This window comes from Athene cunicularia (genome assembly GCF_003259725.1).
Source record: "Athene cunicularia isolate RWA chromosome 8 unlocalized genomic scaffold, athCun1 chr8_part1, whole genome shotgun sequence".
Classification (NCBI taxonomy): Eukaryota; Metazoa; Chordata; class Aves; order Strigiformes; family Strigidae; genus Athene; species Athene cunicularia.
Window position 1 is genome coordinate 28,892,822 of NW_020799109.1, and position 26,718 is coordinate 28,919,539.

The 26,718-nt window shown below is 48.4% G+C and overlaps 1 protein-coding gene across 1 annotated transcript in view; it reads right to left on the reverse strand.

Annotated features, from left to right (window-relative positions):
* The window catches only part of PBX1 (PBX homeobox 1), a 127,605-nt gene that overhangs the window by 16,249 nt on the left and 84,638 nt on the right, over nt 1-26,718 (reverse strand). Inside the window, exons 2-5 of the mRNA XM_026854079.1 lie at nt 10,533-10,777; nt 7,438-7,628; nt 6,400-6,535; nt 2,676-2,835 (exon numbers count right to left, since the gene is read on the reverse strand). Of these exons, the coding sequence (XP_026709880.1) occupies nt 2,676-2,835; nt 6,400-6,535; nt 7,438-7,628; nt 10,533-10,777 (732 nt within the window). The remainder of the gene's footprint in view (nt 1-2,675; nt 2,836-6,399; nt 6,536-7,437; nt 7,629-10,532; nt 10,778-26,718) is intronic.

The window sequence follows — 26,718 nt, forward strand, 5'->3', positions numbered from 1 at the left end:
TTGCTTCTTTCTCATGACCTGTCCTCTGCCTATGCTCTTTCTTTTCACATGCCCCACAGTGTATTTAAACCAGAAGGTCCTTACAAATTCCCAGCAAATCCCATCTTTGTTCAAGCCTCTTCCTTACCAAAGTCTCAGCCAATGATCTGAAAACAGAAAGAAGTCCATGGTGTAAAAGTAGAGGCATCATCCATCTTAGTTCTTCACCTCTTCATCCACTTCCATGTCCCTCCCAGGGCAATTCAGCACAACTGGAAGGCTCATGGCCCTTGACACCAGCCTCCAACTCTTTCACAGACAGGTATTTCAGACTTAATGTGTACAGGTGTGCTTCTTGCTGCTAGCACCTACAGGACAACCTGAAGCAGGGGAGGTCACACAACTCCTGATGTCCTCAGAATGTGCCTTTTTCCCCACAGTGTGACAACGCAGAGATGCTTGAATGAGCTGTTACATCCACGTGGTTCAGGCTGGGGAGATCTCAATCTGGGATGCCACTGTTGGAGGTAAAATCCTGAGGCCCCTCCAGCTATCTTCTCACAAGAGGACTTACAAGGACATCCAAACTCACTATTTGCAAGCTGGCCCAGACTACTTCAGTGCTGACAACTGCTGCAGTGTACAGGGAGGGCCAGGTTAGAAACACTGCTTCTAGCAGAAGAAGGATCTCCATGGCCCCCTTGCACTGATGTGCTGCTTTAGCACTGCTGCCACATTAGGCACGTGAAAAGAGATTGACGTTTCTGGAGTACAGTCAAGTGAGCCAGAAAGAGGACCCAGGAGCTCAAGTCTTACCCGTTAATAACAAGACTGTTTGTCCTTCCCTGAAAATGTAGTGTTATCCAGGGATTATCTTAGCTCTTTACGGCAGGGTACCAGCCAATTTATCTTTGAAACAGCTGTGTTACTGCCTGTGGGGAAGGTGAAGAAACAGCCTCACACTGAAGCACTATTTAACTGGGCAGGCACTGGGGAAATGACTATTCCACTACATGCAGCCCAGATCTAAACCCATTTAAGCAATTTGAAACTCTTTCCTTACTATTCCAGACCTTTGGATCTGACTCTGGTCGAAGAAAAAAGAAGGAAAGCTGTGTCTCTTTGGTCCAAGCTGACGTGGACTTTAGGACAGCATCACAGGCAGTAGGCATCTCCCTCAACCCATGCAATTCTGCTCTCTACTCTCCAGCCTTTTCTACAGAGGGGTGTTAACATCAAGAGACCCCACCTGACCAGGTATTCTGAGTGAGCTGTTTGGAAATGATGACATTTTTAAAACTGCCTTTGCCTTCCCACTGTGGGGCTGGTTTGGGACATCAGCCAAAGACCCACGCCACTCATTTCTCCCCTTGTTTGATCCCTGGCTCTCCACTTTCCACTCAAATCCTCTACATCTGAGGTGTGATTACTCTGATATCTGTCCAGGTAGGGTTATGCTCACTATAAAGCATGTCCTGATAGCAACCAGCATTTGCACAGTGTATAGCTGGTAGTCTACTTAACATCCAGCTTCTGCTGTCCGCCATCATCTTTGCTCCCCCACCGTTTCCTTCCTCTTAGTAGCCTACCTGATAACAGCAAGCATCATGCCCTGGTGAAAGGGTACCATAAGCAGACACTGAGCTCAAAGGCGCAAGAGTGCCACATTCCCACTCTCCCTCCCACCCCTAAAAAGAAAACAGGCACACAGATATTTGCATAGATAACAAAAGTACATGGTACCCATGAAGTTCACTTTTTTCCCTCCTTTAAAACAAATCCCCATTTTCCAGTGCTCTCAAGAGCAGAGCACAACCAGCTGACTGCAGCCTGGGATCATTTTTGGGTTGGCTGTCCTTGTGGCAGGCACCACACATGAACTAGGCATTGTTCTCTAGCCGAGGAGTTGAAATCTGGGCAAAGTGCTCTGTGCCTTTGACCCTCAAAACAAACAAATGGAAACCACAGCAAATGGGCAGCGAAGGGGGAAAGGGAAGGAAATGACCCATGGATTTCCCTGGATCGTGGTGACACAAAGGAAAAATAAAATTCACACAGAGCACACTTGCAGGTGATCCAGACACTGTCATGTAAGCAATCAAAGGTAACCACAACAGAAAGAAAATCAAAGGATAAAAATCTACCCAAAACAATCCCCAAAATGGCATGAGTTAGGACATCCCAGAAATGCTGGGTTTTATCCATTAGGGCCACTCATGCTTTCTGCCTCAGTGAAACAAAACCATTATGCAATGACTTTTTAATTATTTTTTTTCTCCCCCCAAAGTGCAAGCAGTCCCAGCCACTTTTTTCAGATCATTCCTCTGTTTTTGTGTTTACCATCCATGCATATAACCCCCAATGCGGCACTGTCAGTCACAAGGTCTGATCATATTGTTTTTCCAATGAGAACCAGAACAGGGAAGGGGAAGAGAAAAAATAAGAGAAAAGAAAAAAGAGGGGGAAAAAAGCAGTGAAAATAAAGTACCCCCCTGCAAAAAAAAAATGCCCAAAACCAAACCCATCTCTCTTTTAATTTTTTTTTTTTTGAGACCACAAAAGTGAGACATCCAAAACCAGAAAATAAAAATTGAATTAACCAAAAGGAGAAAACAAGAGAGAGATTAGAGGGAGTGGGGGAAACAAACAGAAAAACGAACACTAACGACCCAAAATAAACAAAAACAAAAACTAACCAGCTGAATTGGGAGTTGAGGGTGAGTTAGCCTGGCTTCCATGGGCTGACACATTGGTAGCCGTGACAGCCGTTTTGGCAGCATAAATATTGGCTTCCTCTTGAAATTTACCTATGTTCTTCTTGTACCGGATTCTCTTATTTCCAAACCAGTTTGATACCTAGAGCAAGTTTAAAAGAAGACAAAGATGTTAATGTTTCAGCTCTGGCGCGTGCGGCTGAGTGAGGAAGGTGGATTAGTTCAGGTTAAGCAGTGCATATTCTTTTCCCCAACCCCCATTTTCCTAGCCTTGGAAGGAAGCACCTTCTACTCGCTTGTGCCACACCAAGACCAGGAAAGGTTGTGGGACCCCCTTGAAAGTGCTGGATTTGTACGGATATATCTGGTTCCTCCACGGAACTGCTCGACCCACCCCACAAATATATCAAACGGCTTTAAAAACACCTGAGAAACTCAAATAACCCTGAAATTGCACAACCTGAAAACAGTGTGTGTCATTTTGAAATTTTTTACTTGCCTCCTCCTTACTACTCCTCTGACAGGGGCAGATGCTCTGTTTCCCAGATGCCCCAAATTCCAGTGTGGCTTTCAGAGAGAACCCCCAACAGATTTACCTGGGCCTGGTCAACACACAAAATTGCCCTGATATCACTGAAGCTCGGCTTTCGATCCGAGTGAAATCAGTACAAAAGGCCAGAAGTGGATGCTCTTCATCCAGCTCAATTTGGCTTTGTGTGGTTCAACATGAACCACTACATAAACTGGGAGCTTCAGGAGGAGGCTGAAGAGGGAGTACAGGGCTTGCCATAAGACCTAACTTTGGTCCCAGGGAAGAAGTGTGTCCCTTGGAAAGAGGCAGGAGATGTTTCCATCATGTTTGCCCAGAGACCAGCATGGGTCTGATGTGTCTAAGTGCCCAGAAGTGTGCTGAATGGGGCTAGTGTATTTATTTAAAAAAAAGAAAGAAGCAGGATGAACTTCTTCACAAGTCATAAGTGTGACTGAAAATAATGGGCCAGATCTGAAGGTAGAATGAGGTGGTGCAGCTCTGCTCATGCCAGTCCTGGTGAAAGCTGTTTCCCTGTGCCTGTAGCAGTGTAATGCACAATCCTCAGAAAGCCCAAAATTGAGGTCCAAGCACTGATCCTTGCAGACTGCCAGGGTGATACCCTGGGATCAGTAGTATGAATGCTTGACAGAAAGGTCACTCAGACAACCTGCCAGGTGTCTGTAATAAACACCCCAAAGTTTGCATGTCAGAGGTTCAGCACAGTGATAGCATAACTCCAAAGTCTGTGAAACCAGGCTGTGGTATCTCACCAGAACTGCTTTCCAGAAAAAATGTCAGGATACCTCCCTAACCACCACGAACTCAGCATTCCCAAGATCCCACTCAGTACCCTGCTAATGATAATCCTGTTCACTTGTGGGCACTATGTCACATTGAACTATTTCAGAAATGTGGGAAATATTCAACCTACAGTTTTGGAAGCAGCTCTCAGTTTCTGTGACAGCACTGAACACATAATCAGGGCACTATCTTCCTACATGCAGGTCTCTAAGCAGAAGACACCTTCCAGCTGCTATTGACCTTGTTTGAGAAAGCTCATCAGGATGAAGAGACTAGGCAAATGCCAAAGGATGCCGCAATTCTCCCAGAAGAGTTCCAACACTCCCAGGATCGCCTGGAGCTGCAATTTTGAGCTAGGAGATCAACCTCTTTGGTGGGACTCAGGACATACTCCCTTTGCTTGCTGGTGAGCCAACACATCAGTGCTCCCCCTTCTAAATGGACTGTCCACACACCAAGACACAGAAGACAATACTGGATGTTCATCCTGGAAGCTCATGATTCAGGGAAATTGTTTTGGCATGGGTGTTGATAACTGAAACCTATAAGCTTTTATTCCTATGATGCTTTCTATCTGCAGTGCTCCTAGAGCATTCAGCAGCTTCTACACAGAAGTGGCTTCATCCACCAATTTACCTGCTACTGAACTGCAGGTATCCAATCCTGTGCTGCTGCAGAGCAGGAAAAAGAAAATATAACCTCCAGAGACTCCTAGGAGGCAAAAGGTAGTAACTCAGATCAGCATCCAACACAGATCTTGGGGTGAACATTTCGATGGCACCAGGAGCAGGAGCTGTTTGCAAGGAGCTCCATTCCACTTCTTGGTCCAGCTTTCCCATTAATGACAATGTGCTCCTTTGTGATCTTCCCTCTTGGCCATCTCTCCAACACCTCTTCTGACTTCAAATGCTGGAGCTGGTGGGTGAACTCTGCGCACCACAGAGAAGGAAGTCGGGATGAATGGCTACCACAGTTGATCTTCATCTTAAAATTTGCCTAGCCCGGTCAGTTCAGATCAACTCTGCTCATGACTTGCACACATTCACGATGTCCCATGTCCTCACTTAGCCTCAGCAAAACCAGAAACCTGGATGTGTCTTTGTTTCTACCTTCTTTGGACAAAGGGAGGGAGATCCTGGAGCCACCACAAAGCAGCCTTGATACAGCATGGTCAAAAAATATCCTAAGAGCAGCATTTCTCCTGGGCATTTTCTCTTTGTGAGGGAAAAGTTGTAAGTGTGAACAGATAAATTAAAAGTGAGAGGGGAAGCATCAGGACAGCTGTAGTATTACTTAAGCCAATATGTGCTGTCTTTTGTAGATAACTGGGCAGAATCAATGTTTGGGTCTTCTGACCCAGGGGATGCAATCAGAGTCACTCAGCAGGCATTCAACGTGGTGATGACACCTACCCTTGGATGCTGTTGCTCCTGCTGAAGGCAGACATGCTCTCACAAGGACACCAGATGCTACGGCTGTCTTCAGTTTACTTAAGTAACAAACAGGCATGTGCCTGGGGCTGGGAAGCAGCCCAAGATGAGGAATACAATAGGAGCCTAGAGGGAGTGCTAAGCTCACACGAGGACAAGACTACCAGAGGCCATATAGATTGGCTTTCAATCATGTAGCTTGCTCCAAAGAGAGGAAATAAAGAACGGCAGGCCTGAGCAATGTACAGCTGAACACTTCAAGGACTGACTGCACTCCTCACAAATCCCAGCAGATCCCAGGTCAAAGCTACAGACTCCAGGAACTATGTGGCTGCCTTGAATGTATGGAAATAATTCCATTTGTCTTTACTGACCACCTTTCTTTGAGGGATAAGCAAGTCAGGGAGATGTCATGTCCTGCAGCACAAGAGTAATGATGGAGAGAAACGACCCTGTGAAAGCCCATCCTCCTTGAACACAAACTACAACCATTAGCCTGTCTGATCCAACCCTTCCCATCAGGACCTTGTCCATTCCACCTTATTGAGCAAAATCTGCGCATCTCTTCCTACTGCCTTCCAATCCCTTGGCTTAAAAAATGGACTCAAACAAGCTCTTCTTGCAAGCCAACTCAGCACTAATTCCTTGAGGAGAAGACTTTGTTTCTGTGGGTCACACCACATCATCTCTGTGCTGTTAACACCTTGGCTGCACACACAGCCATCACTTCATGAAGTCTTCTAAATTCTCTTCCCAACTCCCTTTTTCCACCATGGCTTCAGTTTGCAAGTCTGCTGTCCACTTTCCCATTCACTTACACTAACTTGCACTAAACTCATTTAGTAATTAAATGCTCAACACTGAGACATGACTGACTTCACTGAGGTCCAGAGTGCCCTTCACCACACTAAGGTATCTTTGCTGTATTTCTGAGCTCACTCACCTGTGAGACTGTGATGCCACATTTCTTGGCTAGCTCTTCTTTGGCTTCCTCACTGGGGTAAGGGTTGCTGAGATGGGAATAGAAATACTCATTCAGGATTTCTGTAGCCTGCTTGTTGAAGTTTCGTCTCTTCCGCCTTAGTATGAAAAAAGAAGGGGGGAAAAGGAAAGGAGATCAGTGCCAGGGATCCAGAAATAGGAATGCAGTTTTAGATACTCTGACTTTCCCTACTTCCGTCCCTCTTTCCCCTGCTCCTGGGAGCAAGCAGTGGAAAAGACTCATGGTGAGGAAGCTTCCCATCTGCACCTTGCTGATGACTCCTCTCTCATCACCTTCCAAAATAAATAAGTCTCAACTCAAATTATTGCTGTGCCCTCCAGCTCACAGAAGAGTCTTAAAACTGGCACCCAGTCCTACGCCTAGGAAAGTGACTCCTGACACCTGGCTCCCCCGGGCCAAAGGTATCACTGCTACTCTGCAAAGCTCTGTGTTGAGAAAGCACTGCTGGATATATCCTTGGGGAAGTCTGTTCTATTTACAGCTAGGCATTATCTGTCTGCTACCTCTTCCCTTGTATCCCCAGTATAGTTGCCTCTCCTCCCCATCCCAAGCTGCAGTCCAAGCCACAGCCTACATATAACCACCCTGGGGAGTGAAATAATTCTACAGCCAATATAGAAGGGACAGGGTGGGCTAGAGGATTAGCTTTCATCCCTAACTGAAGTGCACATTTTCACTACAGAAGGCTGTTGGAATATACCACATAATTTCCTTCTGCCACAGCAAAACCAGGATGCGCAATTCTCAAGATACAACTGGGAGCCTCCCTGAGACCGACACTGGATGTCTTGAATTGCTGTCCCCTACCTGCTGAGCCACAGGCAACAAAAGGAAGGTAAATAGCCACTGAGGCTCAAGACCAAGAGACATGGCCCTTCAGAGGCACCTCAATTCAACCCAGAACCTCAAAACACCTTCCCCCAGCCTGAATAATACTGCATGGTGGGTGGGGAGAGAGGCTTTGTGGAGCGAACTCACCGTGCATCCAGAAATCGGGAGCGCAAGATCATGACGGCTTCACACGTGCTTTGCTTCAATTGCATCTGGATGGAGCTGAACTTGCGGTGGATGATGCTCACCATCCGCTCTATCTCCTTTGGTGAGATAGGTCGGGTCCGGCTCTGCTCACGCAGCAGGTTCATCACGTGGGTGGTGAATTCATTGCATGCCTGGGATGGTAAGAAAAGCAAAAGAAACCCCAGGATCGGAAGGTCATTCGACGGTGTCAAGGACAGCACAGAGGCAACACTGCTAAGGACAGAGAGGCAAGTGGAGGCCTCAATGGCTGGGGCTTTGTAGGGCAGACCCAGAACAAGAGTGGGTTGGCTCTTGGGAGAGAGATAAACTTCTCTCATCTGCTGAGCAGAGGGCATGAGACTCCCAGCAAACATGATGAAAAAGGAAGGAACCAACTTTTTTGCTCTCAGGGATCATGGATGGAGCTGGGGCAGGTGAAGCCCTAGGACTCATGTAAAGCATGAAGCAGTTCCAGTCACTGTTTTTCTGGATAGGACTGGAGGACCTGTAGATGTATCTGAGGAGGACCATGAACCTTTTGACCCAGTGTCCCTCCTCCCGCTGCAGGACACCACATGTCCTGCAGAGCCCCTCATGCTTCAGAGGAGCAGTTCCCAGAGAGACACAGCCCTGTTCTGCACTCTTAGCACATCAGATAAGAAGTAAATAATGATGATAATTAAAGCTTGGGTGAAGCAGGAGCCCTGACAAGTAAGGGCAAGCAGGTAGCAATCCCAATTAGTTTGTTGCTGGCACAGCACTGTCTGGCTGCTCCCACTGTCCTCATGCTGTGCTTTGAGGACAGGGCAGCGAGAGGAGTAGGGGAGACAAGGGAAGGATTTTGAGGCCACTCCATTTGTCCATCCCCACGGAGCACCTCACAGGCTCAACAGGATCCTCTGATTCCCAGAACTGAGCCCCAAAAACCAGGCTGAGAGCAGCACTTGGACACCAATGGCTCGAGAAACCTTCGGTGCTCCTGAGACACAGGCAGCTGCTCTGGGGACAGCATTCCCAGTTCCCATCCTGTGATGGGGAAAAAGGGGCTAGCAGGGCAAAGAAACACTGATTTTGTGGACTAGCAACATGGGCTTGACTTACTATCTCCCACCCCACTCTTTCAAGCTGAATCCTCCATCCATGGCTCAGACCCAACAAGGAGATGTCCCTGAGGCCAGCAGAGCCCCTCCAATTGCCCATCACCAGCTTCAGCTGACAGCTCCCATCTCCTAGTGTGAGTGCTGGCTACGAGAGCTCTCAGCTGGGTGCGTCTTTGCTCCCTGACGCCCGAGCAATTTCAGCTTGTCTCTTGGCATGAAATAAGGAGCATTAAAGGCAAAATTGCCAGCGAGCGCAGTGCTGTCACAGCAGCAGCCAGACACCATGAGAAGCCAGGCGCTGAGCATCCCCAGCCATCAACAATGGGACTGGAGAGAGGGGGGTGGAGGTTGAGAAACCCTGAACCCTGGTTTTGCAGGACTGCAGGCAATGATACTGGAGATGTGGACCGGCACAGCCATTTGCAAAACAACTCAGTGGCAAAACCAACCCCGTCAGTGGGTTGTGAGGGAGAAAGACGTGGTCCATCTCACCCTATGGGACTGGGATAAAGGCTTCTCTTACCTGGGTGTCCCTTTGGGGAGCAAAAATGATGCAGAAACAAAATCAGAAAAACAAACAAACAAAAATCCCACCCAAGGGGAGGAAGGAGCAGAAGGTCCTTCCCTGAAGCCTGGCTCTGGCTCTGCTCTCCATGGGCCTGGGTGGCAGAGGACATGGGGTCTCTTTCCCCCTCTTCAGCCTGGGGTCTGGAAGATGAGCCCTGACGTGCTCTCCACTCCTATCCACATGAGATAGTTGAGGCTCCCTCAACGCTGCACCACCCCATCTCTGTGCCTTGAAAGAGTGACAGCAGGGGCTCAGAACAGCCACCAAAGGTCATGCTTCCAACCTGCCCCTGCCTGCTCACTAGGCCCTGCTACCCTTCCTCCTCTAATGCTCTTCCAAAATGTATTTCATGGTGTGACCACACTCGGATTCTCCAACACCAGAGCCCTGCACGGCCACCCTGACTCCAGCTCTGACACAGGGGCACCCATCTAAGGTAGCTGCACATCACCTCTGGGTGTAGGTCTGAAGATGCCAACCAGCACCCTCAGCTTGGGCAATATGTCACCTGAAGAGGCAAGACATCCCCCAGCCCCACCAAGCACCAGTTACTGTGTAAAACGGGGCCTGGGTTGGCTCGCCCCTACAGGCCCTGACACCAGTGGCTGCTCACAGCCCCGTCGCATTGGCAGAGATGGTGTTAAACCACGGACCTGAAACCCTGCCTGGCCCCTGGCTGCAGAGCCCATTGTGCACCCAAAAAGCAGGGATGCTTTCTTGCTTGCACTCCATAAACCACAACTTTGGGGTAGAAACCACATTCATCACAAGAGCAAGCCGCACAACAGCGAAGAGAGGTCTGCAAAACATCTGGAAGTGTTTGAAAGAAACTGGCTCTGAGCGTTAGCCTGCGAAGCTTTTCATGCAATTGTCAGTGTTACCAATAGCTGCATTCATGACCCAAATAGTTTTTCTTTTTCTTAAGAATCATTTTCCACAAGAAAAAAGACACTTTTTTTTTTTTCTAGAAAAAGAACTTTTCAAGCAGAAAAAGTATTCGAGGAAGATTTTGATTCAAGCCTTGCTTGGGAAACTGCTTGCACTGAGGCCAGCACTTCAAAGAGGACTCCCCCTTCAGAGGGCCAATTTTTGGCAAGATATTAGGGGAGGAGTGAAAAGCAAAAAATCAAAGGGGCAACCCACACTGAGCCTATTCTCTTGCCACATCCCAGCACAAACCCCCCCCAAAATCACGTTTTCAGTCCAATACCAAGCAACAGTTTGCACTTGCCCATACACTCCTAACAATAGATGTCAGTAGTGATCCAGGCTGTGCACATCCATGCCGCGGTGCTGCGGCTCTCTCGGCTGCTCCAGCTCCTGTTCCCACCATACCATGACTACCACCCCTGGGCAGCCCTGCCCTCCGCCGCGAAGGAGCCTGTTACCTGCTCGTACTTCTCCAGCTCCGTGTGGTAGATCTGCCGGATCTGGGAGAGTTTGGCTCTGTAGTCAGAGTGCTCCACCGAGTTGTCTGAGCCGGCTCCTCCTGATGCAGCAGCAGCAGCAGCAGCAGCGGCTGAGCCACCTCCTTTTTCGGGGCCTGCTACCCCCTCGGCCAGGAGCATGTTGTCTAACCGCATCAGTTGGGGGTCTGTGGGCTCCTCTTCCTGTGCTCCCCGGATGCTCAGCACTGCAGGAGACACAAAGGGGAGAGAAAAGCCTGAGCTGCACTTGGGGCTTAACTCGGGGAAGGGGATGCTCATCCCGGGTTGGACCAGCAGGACTCAATTCCCATCAACAAGGTTTTTTTTCCTTTTCCAAGGGTACCCCAACAGGCAGTCTGCATCCTGGTGCTCATCACTGAGGGCAGCTTCTCAGCTTTTTAGCCCAGCAGTAGTGACAGGCACAATCCAGCTCCCCACTCCCCTCCCTGCCTCTTCCCCTCCTTTCCGCAGGGAAGAAGTAGGGCAGAGCCAGCAGAGAGCCCACCACAGAAATAACCCAGAAAGCCACACTTTGCATTCAAATATGCAGCAAAACTGCTAGTAACACCAACCAAAAACCCAATAAATGTACCCATTCTTGCTGCCAGAAGTGATAGGGACCATATCCCCAACTCAAGCATGTGATGGGAAGCTGGGAGTCTCTAGCCCAGACCTCAGCTCACCTAGGGGTCCTCTCATGTCATCTAACACATCATTTAAAGCCTGATCCTGCACCATTTGTATCAGCCATCAACCCCAGATGGCAGAAAAAGACGCACAGAGCCCAGGGCTGATCATGCCTCAGTGTCTCCTGCATGCTTTTAGCCACGGAGTGGAAAACCAAGCAAAAATATGTATAAAATAAATTTTATTCTTTGGAAAATGTCTTTTTTTTAGAATCCAGCTATTCCATTGAAGTCTAAACTATGCTAAGAAAAGGGGCAACAACAAATTAATCCTCCTGGAGCAACTTTCCAAGGAGAGAATTTTCCTCCCATCTGTACTTTCCACCTCAATTATTGCTTTGAGTGAAAGTCCTTCTCCTTCAAGGGCTTTCCTGCAAAAACCACATGGGAGCATCCTGACCACTCAGGATGTCCCAGGTTTGAAGGATGGAGGTGCCCTATGTGCCTGCCGTGTGTCCCCCCCAAGGTCTGTTTGAACACAGAGGCATAGGAGATTTCCACATGCACACAAGCACAGGTGTGTGCAGCTGCAAAAGAAATAAAATAAAACAAATCCTTGATGCATGAATAAAAAAGGCATTTCCTCAGAGAAATTAATTTTATTTCCCCATCTTGTCCAGCACAGGAGCTCAAAGCACTTTGTAAACACACATACCTTCCCCAAGCACAAGCTCATGCACATCCAGAGCTGGGTAAGATTGCATGGATTTTAATAAAGTCGTTCCCATTTATACCCAAAATGAATTTGACCCTCAGAATCTGCCGCACGAACAAGAGGAAGTGATTTTCCCTGTCATTTAAAAAAAAAAAAAAAAAAGTCTAAAATCAGTTGGCAATAAGAAGTAAAACCAGAGCAGTTAAAATACCTGGGCAAAAACCTAGTATGGTCTTCCTCACTCTGAAGTAAGTTAAAAGATATAGCTATTATCAATATAAAATGAAAGTAAAAGACCCTGTTGAGAGGTTTGGCTAACAGTAAAAAGAACTTTTTTTAAAGCTTCAAACTCTGCTGAAATAATTATTTTCAGGACTCTAGCATTTATGGGCATTTTTGTGATTAAAACACTCAATGTCAACAAAGGTGAGAAGGTCAGGGGGAAAGAAAAGATAGAAAAAAGCCCAACAATAGTAAATTTGCCAGTAAGATTAGCTAATAATAAATAACTTCACGCTAGAGAGAATCAGTTTCTATACAGAGGGATGGCGGCATAGTGCCAAATCAAGAGCTGGGTGCCAGTTGCTGAGCCCTGAGGAAACAGGACTGGCATTTCCCTGCACCGTGGGAGGCTTCCCATGGCACCACCAGCACCCAGCCACGTGCTTCGCCGATGAATAAATCCGAGGGGAGAGGTCAGATTTCATCAAGAAAATCTTTTGGGGTCTGCTGTCCATAAACTGAAATGAGAGATAAAGGTAAGCCAAAAACCTTAAAAAACAAGAGTAAAGTGGGGAGATGACAGGCTATGGGTGAGAGACAAACTTGCTATGAAAAAAAGAGATCAAATTCCTATTTTTCCAGGGGAAAAAAAAATCACTAAATTAAAGCACATCAAAAGCCCAAATACAAATGGAAAGCAATACACATAAAAAAAAAAACCCAAACCCCCCAAAAAACCAAAAAACCCCACCCCCTCAATAAACTAATCAAAAGCGGAGTTGCCAAAGCAGGTGCATCTGGATTTCAAAAGGGAAATATTTTTAGATTAAAAATCTCAGGAATCATTGACCTGACAGGTAGGCACAAGTGATTAATTAGTTTATGTTTAGAGAGCTGCTTCCTGATGAAAAGCACTGTATAACCCCTAAGCTTCATCACTGTGCAACATGCACAGACCAGCACCCGCTGGGTGTGTGCATCCCGAGCATCTGATGGACGCACATCCCTGCAGCAGAGAACCGAACCCAGCCGGGGGCTATGTGGAGATAGCCTGGGCTTGGCTTCCCACTCAGAATAAGGCTAGAGAGCAAATAAATGGAAAGGCCAATGTGTCTAAGCAGAACTGATGCTGCCTATTTATCCCTAGAAGGCTGGGCTCAGCCAAGGAGAAGACAAAATGATTATTTAAAAGCTCCTTTTTTATCTTCCCGGCACTGTCCCTGGCTCCAATGCACCTTCTGCCAGATTGCCTGGGGTGCTGGGCTCCTCAGCAGCTCTGACCCTCCAAAATGCATACACCCACCCACCCCTACCCACCCCCCCGCGATGGGATGTGGCTCCTGCTCTGCCAGCTGAGGAGGCTCGGGGTGAGCCAGTACAGGAATCACCAGACCTGCAGTGCCTGGGCGGCTGATCGCAAAAGGCCCCCAACTCTCCCCAGGCTGCTGGCTTTCCCAACAAATAAAAATAAAATAAATTACGCAGAATGACCCTTGGCGGTCCAGTAGCAAGCTGGAGACAAGGGGCTGTGGCTGTGCTCTTGCCTGTGCCCCAGCATCCTCAGGACCTGCCATTTGCTGCTTCTGATTAAAGAGAAGAAAAAAAAAGGAAGAACAAAAAGAAAGATAGCGACTGGCAGCCGGGGGGAGGAAAATTCATGCAAGACTTTCTGTCCTTGGCCGCTTTCCTGCTGGCTTGGCAGCCCTGGAGCAGCGACAAATGCCGCTAGAGGGTGCTCAGCCCTCACTGAGGTCCCCTGCTGCCTCAAAATGCATTTTTGTAGATATATATATATATATGCACACATGCAAATATATATATATATATATATATATATGTGTGTGTGTGTGTGTATGGATGCATTTTAATAGCAGAGCCAAGCCACGTGCCTTGTTCCCGCTTGCACCACTGCAAAACGGCACCTGGCTGACCATGGAGGGCAACCGAGGAGCACAGCTGTAGCAGAGTCACTGTCACCGTCACCAATGCCAGCAGTGGGAGCAGCTGGGGACCGCCAAGCCACCAGCTTGTGGTCCGGTCACAGACGCCACCAGGGTCACAGAGACCCGTTCCAGCAGCTGGGAAATGGCTCCCGGCTCACACACTCGCTCCTTCTCCCTCTCGAGGAAGGTATCACAGCCACAGTGCGCAGGGGACATCATCCAAATCCCAGTCCTGGGCTGGCTCGGTGGCGTGGCTGCGGTGCGGGACACAGGGAGGCAGTGGCAGGTCTGGCCACAGAGAATCAGGCGAGGAGGAAAAGCCAAAAATAACTCCCCGGCTCCTTGCCCGCCCTGTGATTCAGGGACAGGGGATGGAAACTGCATCAAATTGGCAAAGCTTTCAGATGCTCCAAGATGTTTCCTGCCAACCTGGGCATCTCCGAGGAGCACCTGCAGAGCAGCCAGCTCCATGCTCGCATGAGACGGGCAGCCAGCACCCCAAATGTGTCTGTGTCCCCACACCACAGTACTTGTGCCTGGTGTCCCTGCATGCTGGGGTGTCCCCACAGCTTAACGTACAGCCAGGGTGCATGGCACAGGGCAGGAGAAACAGCCCTTGCCAGCCATGGTGGTGGTATATGCTTTTGAAACAAACTACAGCCTGAGGATGGCCTGGGCCTGTAAAGACAACCAAGAAATCCACAAAAGTGGGTACCAGGCTCCATGCCACCATCCCTTATTTACTCCTTTTTATCGGGAGCATTCTTCCAAAGTGACCTGAGAAGCCAGCTCAGCTTCTTCTGCACACAGCCACCTCTTTTCTCCAAGGCCATCTTGAAATGCTTCAGCTTAGCAACTCTGTGCTCTCCACCCCTTCCAAACCCTCCAGATCAGAGGTGGGCAACACAGGCAGAACAACATGATGAAGGCAATCAAACATGATGGGGGTGATGGCAGCAGCTTAGCAGGAGACTGTGGCTCAGCAGTGACAACAGAAAAGGATGCTCAAACCTCCAAGCTCTACCGTTCTTGTAGAAAGGGCAATTCATCTTAGTGTGGTCAGTGTCCTCAAGCTGAAAAGATGCAAGAAGCAGGGGACTGTCCCAGTCAGACTCCCAGCATGGGACATACCCACTCACAAGGGGATGTAGACTGCAGCAGTACAGCATTCCCCACCATTTCTCATCCTTGCGTCTCCCCTTGGGTGCTACTGCATGTGTGTATGCTCATCCCCAGTTACGTGCCGGCCAGGACTTCTGGGATGGAAGCCGAAGACCAAGCAGAAGACACCAAAGGAGGCTAAGGCAAGGTGGAGCTGTGAGAATAGACTATTCAGGGATGCAATGAGGACATCTTAGAAGAAGAAGACACAGTGAATGACATGAAGCCAACCCAGGTTGCGATGATGAAAGAAGAGGTTCCCACAGAGCCGGCCTGGCCATTGGTTCCTCAACTGCTGACTTCAGCAGTCAAAACCACGGTCCCATGAAATCTGCTGTAACTGCCTGGTTAAGATCCCCTCCAAACACATGAGGTGACAGCAACTCTACAGCTGTTTGCTGACACCACCAGCCAAGGGCTGGTCCCAGCAGCTGGACGTTTAAACAAACCCACCCTAAAAAGAAACCTGCTGTGTGGTTTTAATGAGTACAGGAGAAATGCTTACCCTTCTGCCCAAGATGGGCTGCTTCTGGACAGGTTTTCTTGTGGTTGTTTCTCCCCATTCCCAACTTGCTGAATTGCCTTTCCAGGGGGACATTTTAAAGGAGAAGGAGATTTCAAGTAAATGATTGCAACTTATCAAAAATAATGTGCTACTTAGCATTGGAGACAAGCATCCTGGCAGGCAGAAATGGGAAGCAGTGCTGGAGCAGATGGGAGTAATTAGGTTGTGATTTTCAGAAGGGTTTTCTTCCCTGCCTCCACTGTGCCGAAGACGTACTGGGGGGGGAACAATCCACCCAACAACAGAGTTTCAAGAGAGGAGGACAATTCTTCCACTGAGCTCTGAGCTGGCCTTTGGTGTGACCTTCTGGTAGGGAAACCAGAGATGCCCGGTGTGGCAGTGCCACTGGTGGAGCATTGCGGGCTGCTCTCACTGTCCTCTCGCACAGCCGCAGGTGGGATGAAATGCCTCCTTTCCCACCAAGGCACTCATCTGCCACTGAAGCATGGACGTTTTACTTGTGCATCAGATGGACAAGGTCTAGACCAAATCCTTTCCTAGACTGGTGGGTGCCCCTGCGGGGTGATACGGACAACAAAGGCATGGAAGCTCCTCCCCAGGTACCCCAAAACTCCTGCACAGACCCATGCAGAATGTAGCTGGACTCTGAAACACACATTGAACATCATCCTTCTTCTGACCTTTTGCAATTTAATCACCATCCACAATACTGACTTGGGCACATGGAGACCCAGCTTCAGGAGTCACACTAGCTCACTGTTTTTCTTTAAACATATGTTGTTACATCTCCAGGTCTAAAACAACAGCCAGCAAACAGAGGCACAGCCATGATGTCACCAAATGCCCCTGCAAACAAAACCAGTAACTAATCACCTTATTTTAAGCCAATCTCAATATATCCTGGAGCCTGAGTCTACATTTGTGAACACTGAAGATCAACAGCACTGAACTTGGTACAAAAATACTCCCATTTGCCTCATATTTGAGGACAGGTACACATTAAGTGGCTTGCAGCTGGCTGTCTGGATCCTCCATGTACTCATACACGTAGTCACAACCAAGTCAGCAGAGTTGGGGATTGCTTCCTCAACTCATCCATGATAGCATGGGCTTGAGCTGCTCTTCCCAAACTTTCTTTGTGCAGAAAAGCCCCCAGACCCCATGCACCTATGTAAGCTCCTGTTCTTTTTCCGATGCAGCTATATTTGCAGCCTACTTTCTTCTGCAACAGCAAACCCCAGACACAAAGGAAAACCCAGTGTCTTGGATCTTATCTTTAAACACAAAGTCACCTTCAAGACCCTGTGCTCAGAATGAATAAATAAACTCTCAGAGCTTAGTGGAAGATACTAAAGCACCTACAGCTGGGTCTGCACACTGCCAGTTCAAGGGTCCATGTGACAGACAGCAATGTAAATGTCTCCTCAGAAAAGTATATGGTGTCTACCTTAAATGGGTATCAACAGTCTGGGTAACCAAGGTGGAACACTTCAATATTAAGTAATCACAGGGAGCTTTAAACCTCAGTTGGATATTTTCACCATGTTTACATAAAGCCACTGAGAAAATCAACATCAAAACACAAACAGCTATTTCTAACATAAATGGAAGCTGGAATTTGCAAATACACTGACACACACCATTCCAGGAAATGGGAAATAAGAGAAGTTGGTTTTTTTTTTCCTTACAATTGACATAAAAGTTCTCCTCCTTGCTCCAACCTTTCCAAAACTTACAAATGGATGAACAGATTTTTGCTCCGATTTTCCAAAACAGGCTGCTGTGAGATGAGACATGGAAAATTTCAGCTAGCAAAATGGCTTTTTGTGCATCTACTTATTTATTTATTTCCCAGAAAAAGGAGGAACATTGTGAAACCAATGGGCCATTTCTGTCACCAATTTTCACAGTCTAAAGCCATAAAACAAACCAAAAATCCCAGAAACAAATCAAGAAAGAAGCTAGTATTCACAAGCACTGCAAAGCTACCCTGGACCCTCACAAAGCCACCTCCTCTCCCAACACAGGAGTGTCTATCATGGCTGTTTGGAAACAAAGCACTTGAACTAATTTGTGAAAGATACTTTTAAAGGTGGAGAAGTGTTCATTCAGTCCGTAAAGCACACAAAATTGCTATAAGATATGTACTATCATGGAGATGGGAGCAAATCACATCAATTCAGAGTAATGGCCCATCTAGACCCAGAGGCCAACTCCAGTTGTGGCCAACAAGCCCTACTGGAGAATCAACCAAGGCCGTGACCAACAGCAGAAGCATCAGATGCTCATGGCAGCGGCATTTCCCCCCAGCACCCTCCTACCCACCACCAATTTTGGGAACTTGCATTGCAATCCAAATTCAGATCAATCAAAAATGTTTCCTGAACTGAAAATGAAATCTTCTCCTCCCATTTCATGTTATCCTTTTCCCTCTCCCTCTTTCTTTTTTAATAAAAATTTGGGTCAATTTCAAAACAACCCAACTGCTTTAAAAAACAGTAACTTCCCATCTTTTTGGGGTGGAAGAGTCCAAATTATTTGCTGAATCCAACCCAAATTAAAAAAACCCCTCTGAATTACCCTCAAACTGTATTTTTGGGGTGTGGGAAAAAGGAGAAAGGAATTTATCACATGCCAAAAAGTTTCTCAGCTCCCAGCAGCAGCTCTCCATCACTTCAGGAGGATGCAGCTTGCATGTGCCACGGAAGTTGCAGAAGAAAGACATGTATTTCAGAGTGCTGGCAAAGAATCTGCACCAGTTTTTCTCCTAACCCCATCCCAAATGCCAATTGGGTTGCCATAGCGAGCGAGGATCTGGCAGCAAAATGATCAAAAGGTCTGGAAAATTATCACTAACACACTGGAGTGGAAAAAAATCCCCCCAAAACTGGAAAATGATCTAAAATAGCAACAAAAATAAGGCATAATGTTGCAGAGATTATTGAAAACCAGATTCCCTGAGAAATGTTGACTCCCCAGGAAGCTGAATGAACACAGATGAATTTGCCTTCTCAGTTTTAACCTGCATCCTGCTCCTGCCAACCAGTTTATCTCATGGCTAATAACTGAGGAAGGCATGGAAGTTTTTGACCGCATCCCCGCATGCCCAGTTATTGCTACACTGTTGTTGAACAAAACATTGCAGATCAAATTTAAGTATTTTCTATTTTTCTCTTTACAGTCCTAACACCACAAGCTGTGGGTCTACTCAGGGATGCTTCACTGTAGGCTGGTGGTCAACTCCCACTAGCTTCAGCAGCGAAACTTCCAGCTGTAATTTTCACATCTGAAACTTGGGGGCAGGTAGCACTCAGAAGCCAGAGCTGATCGAACCTTTTGCACCATAAGCAGATCATCGAACAGAGGTGGTTTAGTGGCAGAAAGCAGTCTGAAGTGCTCGCAAACATTAAAAACAAGCCAACCAAAGCCAAATGCCCCGCCATGGACAAACCACCTCCCCCCCTCCCAGTTAGAACAGATTCAAGCCCAACTTTGCCACATCCTACTGAGAAGCAAACCCTCACAACTCCACCTAATTAAGCAAATCAACTTCACGTCCCCCAGTAACCCTCTGCAAACAACACATCACCTTAGAGCCAAACTCTGGGCACAGAGGAGTCAACCTTGTCTTATCAGCACTCTTCCCTTAGAAGAGCATGGATAAATTTTGGCCGCACACAGTTCCCCCACCACCACCCTATTGAGCACCCCACACATCCCCAAGCCAGGCTCATGATCTGTCCATGAAGTAGGCTGATGTGAGGGAGCAATGCTAAAGTGGGCTGGAGCAATTCCGAGCTCGGCTTATCTCACAAAGCAGTTTTCCCCTTTCTAAGCAGGGCAGGATTAGCAGGCTCCAGTTACAGCTGTGAAGCGTAATCAATCCCTTATCTGCATAGGCAAACCCAGCACATCTCAAATTCTCCAGCCGTGCGGACCACACCGTAAGGGAGAGATTGTCCACGGCCACCCAGCCTCCTCCATCTCACCCCAGCGGCAGGGGATAGGGACTGGGACCGAGACCAACCTCCAGCTGCTCAGAGCAGCAGCCGCAGGAGATAAAGGAAAGCAGGGTGAGATTCAGCATTGCTCTGCTGCTGGGCCAGATTTGAGCAGAAGATGTAACCCAGCTAATTGACCACAGGCTGGTCTGGCTCAGGGGAGCAGCATCTACCGTGGAGAAAAGCCAGTGGCTGCGGTGGTAAGTTGGCGTTACAGGCAGTGGAGGGGAGGAAGATTATACAAGCATGCACACATGACCCTCCCCTTCTCAACCTCTTGGAGCGTTTGGGATTTTTTCCAACCCTAGATTGTGATATGGGGCAAAAGAAACAGATTTTGTTATTGTGATGAGGAGAACAGGCAGTTAAACACAGGGGTCTGTCTCGGTCCCTCCAAGGGCAGCACCTGCTGTGCCAGGACCCTATCTTCTAGTGGAGTCTGGGTGATGGACCAAACTCCCCTTGGCAGCACCAAGAGAGCAGACTGTCACTGAGGGACAGGGTAACACATCCTCCCCAACCCAGGAGATGGCTCTGACCCGGCGTTGCTCATGCCTGGAGCCAAGTCCCAGCCTGGAACGTGGAGTGGACCTGGGCTCCCTAAGCCCTGCAGGAACAAATCAGCAAACAAAAGATGGGATTGCTCCCAGGACAGGTCCAGCCATAACCCCCCCTCCCCTTAACGCCAGTTGGGCTGGGATCTGTGAAGTGCTTTGCATATGAATTCTCCTGGCTGAAAAGAAATGGATCCTTTGAATGAGCTGAATCTGCTAATGAGAAGCCGGGGCCTCCAGAGCCCCTCTGAGGACAAGGGTCCTCTTTCGACTGCCCCAGGCCAAGCCCTGAAACCCGAGAACAAACAAAGGGAGGTTTTCCCCCAGAAGGAAGCTGCCTTTCCAGCCTGCTCCCCTCTTGGAAAGGTCATCTCCCCTGGACACGCAGCGCCTGTAAACGGCTGCTGGATGCACAAAGTGACCAGGGCAAGAGAGTCATAGGTAAAAAGACTGTCGAGAGCCCAAGCTGAAAAGCTGCATTTCAGATTCCCTTCTCCTGCAATCCTTCAGAAAAGATAACACGTAAGACTCCATCCAAGGAAAGCTGGCTTGGAGCTCGTTAGATGGCAATATCCCATTCAAGTCTCGGGTTTGCTAAAAAATTTGAAGGTACCTGCTGCCTATCAGAGAGCCGAGAGTGCTGATGCATTGATAGCCTTGTCATGGGCTAGATTTGGGATTTTCTGCAATACAGGAGAGATTTTCTGGGTCTCAGAGCCAAGGCATCACAGGAAATACAGTTTTTTTCCTCCCTTTCTCTTTCACAAAGCAGGCAGCACAGAACCACAACAGACATCTGTACCAAAAGCTGGGGACAGACATGTAGCAGCCTCCCACTGCAGAGCACCCTGGGGCCATGCCCTCTCCCTTCACTGCCAAGAGACCTCCCCGCCTCCTGCTTACTTCCCATTTCCAGCAGCAACCTTCTGATGCAACCCAAGAGCTAAGCATGGCCCTTGTCACTCTTCTGCTTATTTGAAGGCAGCCTCATTCCTCAGTGCTTGAAAAAGGTGTCTGCAGGAACAGTATATCCTTTTTTTTTTGCACGCAGACAAGAAGGAAGCAAAATAGAAGAAAGAAGCAACTATTAAGCAAGGACTTTCCACCCAGGATGAAACCTCAATGATTTTCCAGTAGGAAACCTACTGCCCTGGAGATTGCAGCCACTGCTGAGTACAAGTGGATCAGAAGTGCCTGCCATTGGTGATTATCTTCTCTAAGGTCAGTCATGGCCCAGGGTCTCCACCTTGTGGACTCTGGACCGTGCTCTTCCCTGAGAGACAGCGTCTCCTGTTCCAAATGCATTAGAAACCATCCATCCCTATGCCCACCTCTCCCCAGACACAGTACCAGACAATTCAAAGCCCTCTCCATGAAAAATCTGAAAGCTATATGCCTATGAGGATAGGTCAAGTCCAAAGCACAAGAAGCAACCATAACCAAAGGTACTGGAAATCTCACCCCAGCTCCTGTATTGTAGCCACCATTTAGATGGAACACATCAGCCACCGGCCAACTTCAGGCACCTGCTTTCAGAGGTGACCTGTACTGGGGCAGTATCAAGCCACTTCACAGCATTATAGATGTCACCCAGACAGTACCAGAGCCAGTCTCCCTGGAGCCTACATGCGTATCACCCCTGTGTGTTTCTGAAGTACCACAGCTCTCCAGGACTAAATGTTCCTCTAACTCCTTGCAGACTTCCCTTTTTACACATAAAGCCTTTCTCTCTATGCTATACATAGATCATACTAAAGCCTACCTGAATGTTCCTCTTCCATTTGCTTGGTTTCCAAGCTCATCCCACTCACAGTACCACAGAGAGGTCAAGTCTGCCCAAGCATAGACAGTCGTCCATTAAGCTCCCATGGCTAAGACACACTATCTTGATTCCAACTTTGCTGGGATTCAATGATTTTGGGCAAATAAATGAGCACATTATTTGCACGATGCTCAGTCCATCGCACCACTGTGCCGACCTGCTGAGTCTGGCGTCAAACCCGGTCCTTGAGCACGCCAGACAAAGCCCAACTCTTTGAAAGGCAACAGCCGGTCGGCCGCGTTTTAAGGCCAGAAAACAGCTCTGAACGTTCAGTTCCTTCTTTAAATAGAGGCCCCTTCTGTAAACGATCTGTTTGGACAGGAGGGAGAGTGCTGCAAGAGTCCAAGCGCTTGTGAAATAGGATCGGCTGCCTTCGCTCCAGTTCCATTCAAAACATGTGGGGGGAAGAAAGAAACGCAAAACTGGCAAGGCAAGAGGGGAATAGAGAGACCCTGCACCTCCACACTGCTGGAAGGGTGCAAGACACCAGAGAAAATGGGGAAAATAATTAAAAAGGATCAATTAGTGGCATTTCTGTTTCAAGGTGCCTGTGTATGTTTAATTATATTCCATGCAAGAGGTTGTTGATGCACATTTCTGTGCTGCGTGGCAGTGGTGTAACAGGATCCGACTCTGCTTTCTACCCCGGACAACATTGCTTGGGGTTTTACCACCAAGCTCACCCGTCCACATGGTTCAGCAGCACCCTCAGGCAGACGGGGGCTGACACCCAGCCCCATGGTGCACTGGCCAGGCAGACGACACACAGCTCCCCCCTGCTCCTGTGAGAGAGGCCCCTGCCATAAACAGAGAGGAGATTAAAAAAGGGAGGAAAAAAAAAAAAATCTTTGCCCGACTCCGGCTGCGTCCCAGATCAAAGATCATCTCCAGCGAGGCCATCTGGTCCTTGTAAATGTAAAACCAAATTGAAAGCCCTGCCCTCACCTCCTCCGACTCCCTCGGCAATATTGCTTTTACTGGCCGGGGAAGGAGCTCGCAAAAGGCATCTGTATGTAATATAGAGTCTTCGTGCAGCTGGGCTATAGGTTTGTGACCCCCCTCTTTGTTAATCATGAAGCAGAGGTAAATGTTTTCTTTGGATCTCCAGAGGCCCTGTTATTCCCAGGGGCTTTGGGAAGAGCTTGCAGCAGCAACCCTGGGATGGAGGAGGGCCGCTCTGCACCCCCATCACTTCTCTGCAGCCAAGTACTGGGTTGTCATCCCTCTCCTGTTTTAGAAAGGGACATACCAGGAGGGGAAAATGTTCCCACCATTGCCGCAGTGTCCTCGCCATCATGAAAGCCATGCAGCATCCTCCTTCCCCAGCCCAAGCAGGTTTCTCCCACCACTGCTCCCTGCCTGGGATGCAAAAGAGGATGCAGAGGCCAGCAAATAAACAGAGAGAAAGAGGAGGACTGTACTGAGCACTTCCAAAAAGGGGATACAATGCATCTGAGCCAAAAATGACTTGTAAAAAACCCCACCATTGCCAACCCAAATACTCCAGGCTTGAAGGGCAAGTGGGATCTGCTATCAAGAGGAGAAAGCTACACCGGAGATGTCGCAGGCAAAGAGGAGGCAGCTTGAGGAATTCCTACCCATCAAGCTTTATTGTGTTATTCCAACTAAGCAGAGACAAAAAGACAAATCTCAGCTCCCTACTTTCATTTATAATTGAACCCAGTCCAGAAGGATGGAGCAAGTACCATCTGTAATGCAGAGTGCATTAGCAGCCGGCAGAATGAAATATTCAAATTACTGTAGGCTACCTCGCATTTTAATGACAGGGTTACAAAAACCTGACTTGTAAGTGGAGATTGGACTGGAAGAACAAAAAGTTTGTTTTTCCAGTGCATGAATTAACTTAACAAAATGTTACTTTCAGGGGGAAAAAAAAAAGCGCATTTGCATGGCTAATTCTGCAACATATCCCAACAGGCTCACGAGGAAAAAAAAAATTATTCCATTGAGCTATCCTAATTGATATATTGTCCAGGGAGGTGAAAAAACTCTCGGAAAAAAAGGATAAGGCTTTTTCCTTTTGGCTGAAGATACTAAATAGACATAGGTGTGCACAAACTTTATCAACACGTACAGGCCCCGTATGCGGGGATGCGCAGCAGTACGTATGTGCATCCATGGGGTGTGTCGGTGCAATATTTGCATGAGCTGTAGCCTCTTGATGCTGTGCACAATTTGAATATGTAAATCATCCCTGGATTTTTGTGCTCATGCCTGCACTGGGATCCATTCGTTTTGATATCGTTAATCAGGGCTGCCGAAAAGCCTGACACAGTAAGTGGCTGTAGCCCCTAGCAGTAGTCAAGATAGAGTGACAGGCTCCATTTAAGATGTCACAGCATATAATAAAGTGTAAAACTATACTTAAAATAAACGAGATAGAAACAATAAACTTGACTCTAGGTTTGAACTTTCTGGGAGAGCAGCAGAGATGCAAGCACACGCGTGTGCAAGCAGGCACGGGGCTGGAGAGGACAGCCCCTCACCAGCCTGCCACCCAGGGGAGAGTGAGGAGGGCTGCCTCCCATGCTCTCTGGAGGAGCTGAGCTTCTCAGCAACCCACGATAACAACCAGTTCACATGTGGGACATCTCTAAACTTCTGGAGGTGGATGTTAAGAATGAGGAGGAAGACAAAAAGCCGTAACTGGGATCTGCTGGGGACCTCATGAGGGGATGGCCAGGCCACAATAGGCATTGTGATTCAAGTGAGGAGCCCACCAAAGGGGCTGAGATTTGCTTCCAGCAGCTCAGCAGACAAGAAATGATTTACCCACTGCAGGTGTCACTGCCAGGCACCTGAATGGAGGTTGGGACAGTCTGGTCCAAACCATACTTCCCAGGGAGCATCACCAGCTTCTGGCCACACTCCTGGGGTGTCCCCTCTCCTCCATTCCCTAGACAGTAGCACCAGGATGGATGGAGAGGCAGCGATATCCTCAGCATCTCCAGCCGGGGCTTGGCCACATGCCCCAGGACCAGGAGCCACAGCAGATGCTGGAGCCACTCCCTGGCAGGATGAGGATCATGATCAGAATCAAGTCCATGTGGGGCTGGGGTGGGGGGCATACTAACAAGTGCAAAAGCCCCATTTCCCTCCCCAAATCACCTCTCCATACCCCAAAACCTCGTGCATGCTCAATGGCAGCTCTCCGTGCTGAGACAAACCAGTCGCTTTCCCTCCTGCTAAGCAGTTAAATTAGAGAGTATTCAATTAATAACAGCTGAATATTCTGTCACATTTAGGAAGATGTATGGTAAGACAAGCGAGTTGTGATGTCTGTGACAGAAATGATAAAAGTTCTCCCGACACAGCCTGGCAGATACTTGGCTGGAGGAACCGCTTGCTCTCATGGACTCCAACGTCAGCACAGACACCAGGCCCAGTGCTGCCTTCAAAGGAGAGACACTCCAAATTGCACAGGAGAACCACTGCCAAAATCGTTTGCAGGCAGCTCCCTCCTGCCCTCCTTCTGGGATCCATCTGAGGTGCAGGGACGAGACCCTGGAGAAGACCTTGGCCAATAGAGGGCCAAGACAGCGCCTGCCAGACACCACATGGCAAGCTGCACTCAGCTGAAGCTCAAACCCTCCCACGGCACCTAAAGGCTACCCCATGACACTTTTCCTGCCCAGGCTGCCTCAGTTTACCCATCTGCAAAAGGGACGGTGATCATATCGTAAGCAACCCACCCCAGAGGGGAGTGGGATAGTGCTTGCATGGCACCACAACCATGGGCAAGCTCCTGCCATCTGGTAAGACATTCTCCAACTAATTTATGGATGAAGCGTGGCCAGGGGACACAGAGGAGCTGTGCTCTCGAGGCCGCCTCCTCCTCTTATGGGGGGCTGTTTTTCACCGGTGTTGTTTGCGAACACAGTTTTGTTGCTAAGAAACTACCTTCATATTGCTCGGAGAGCAAAGACAAAGCAACCATCAAAATAACACTGTATTTTGACAGTAGCCAGATCGTAACCATAAATGATCCATTTTCCCCGCTCTCCTGTATGCTCATTAATGTGGGCTAAATACCGTGCTCCCATATACAACCCGCACCCTATATATACACACATATGGCACATGCAGGCACTGGGGACCTGTGCCCCGTGTGCAGGGACTCCATCGCATCCATTCATTCCCCAAGCTAAAGCTGAAGGCATCAGACCCATAAAGAGGTAGAGGCTCCCCAGGGAGGCCCCACAGCTCCCTTACAGGCAGGAAGATGGCACAAGGTCTTTAAGTAAGAAATACATGAGAAATAACAGGGAAAAGGTTAAAACCTCTGCCCAAGTCCACAGCAGCTAGCTCTGCATGTCAGCCCCAGTCTGGGCAGAAATGTAATTATCTGTTGGCTTAGGTTTGTTGGGTGGGCTGGAGTTGCTTGTTGAGTGGGTTAAGTCCCAGGGGAGAAAAAGTGGGGGAAAAAAATAAAACCCATTTGCTGCTCAGTTTCTGAAGTGCTCTGTGCCTCTTGCTGGGGAGATCCTGCCACACAGGGAAGATCAGAGCACCCCTTCACCATCACCTTGACACAGATAATGTTCCCAAGCCGGGGG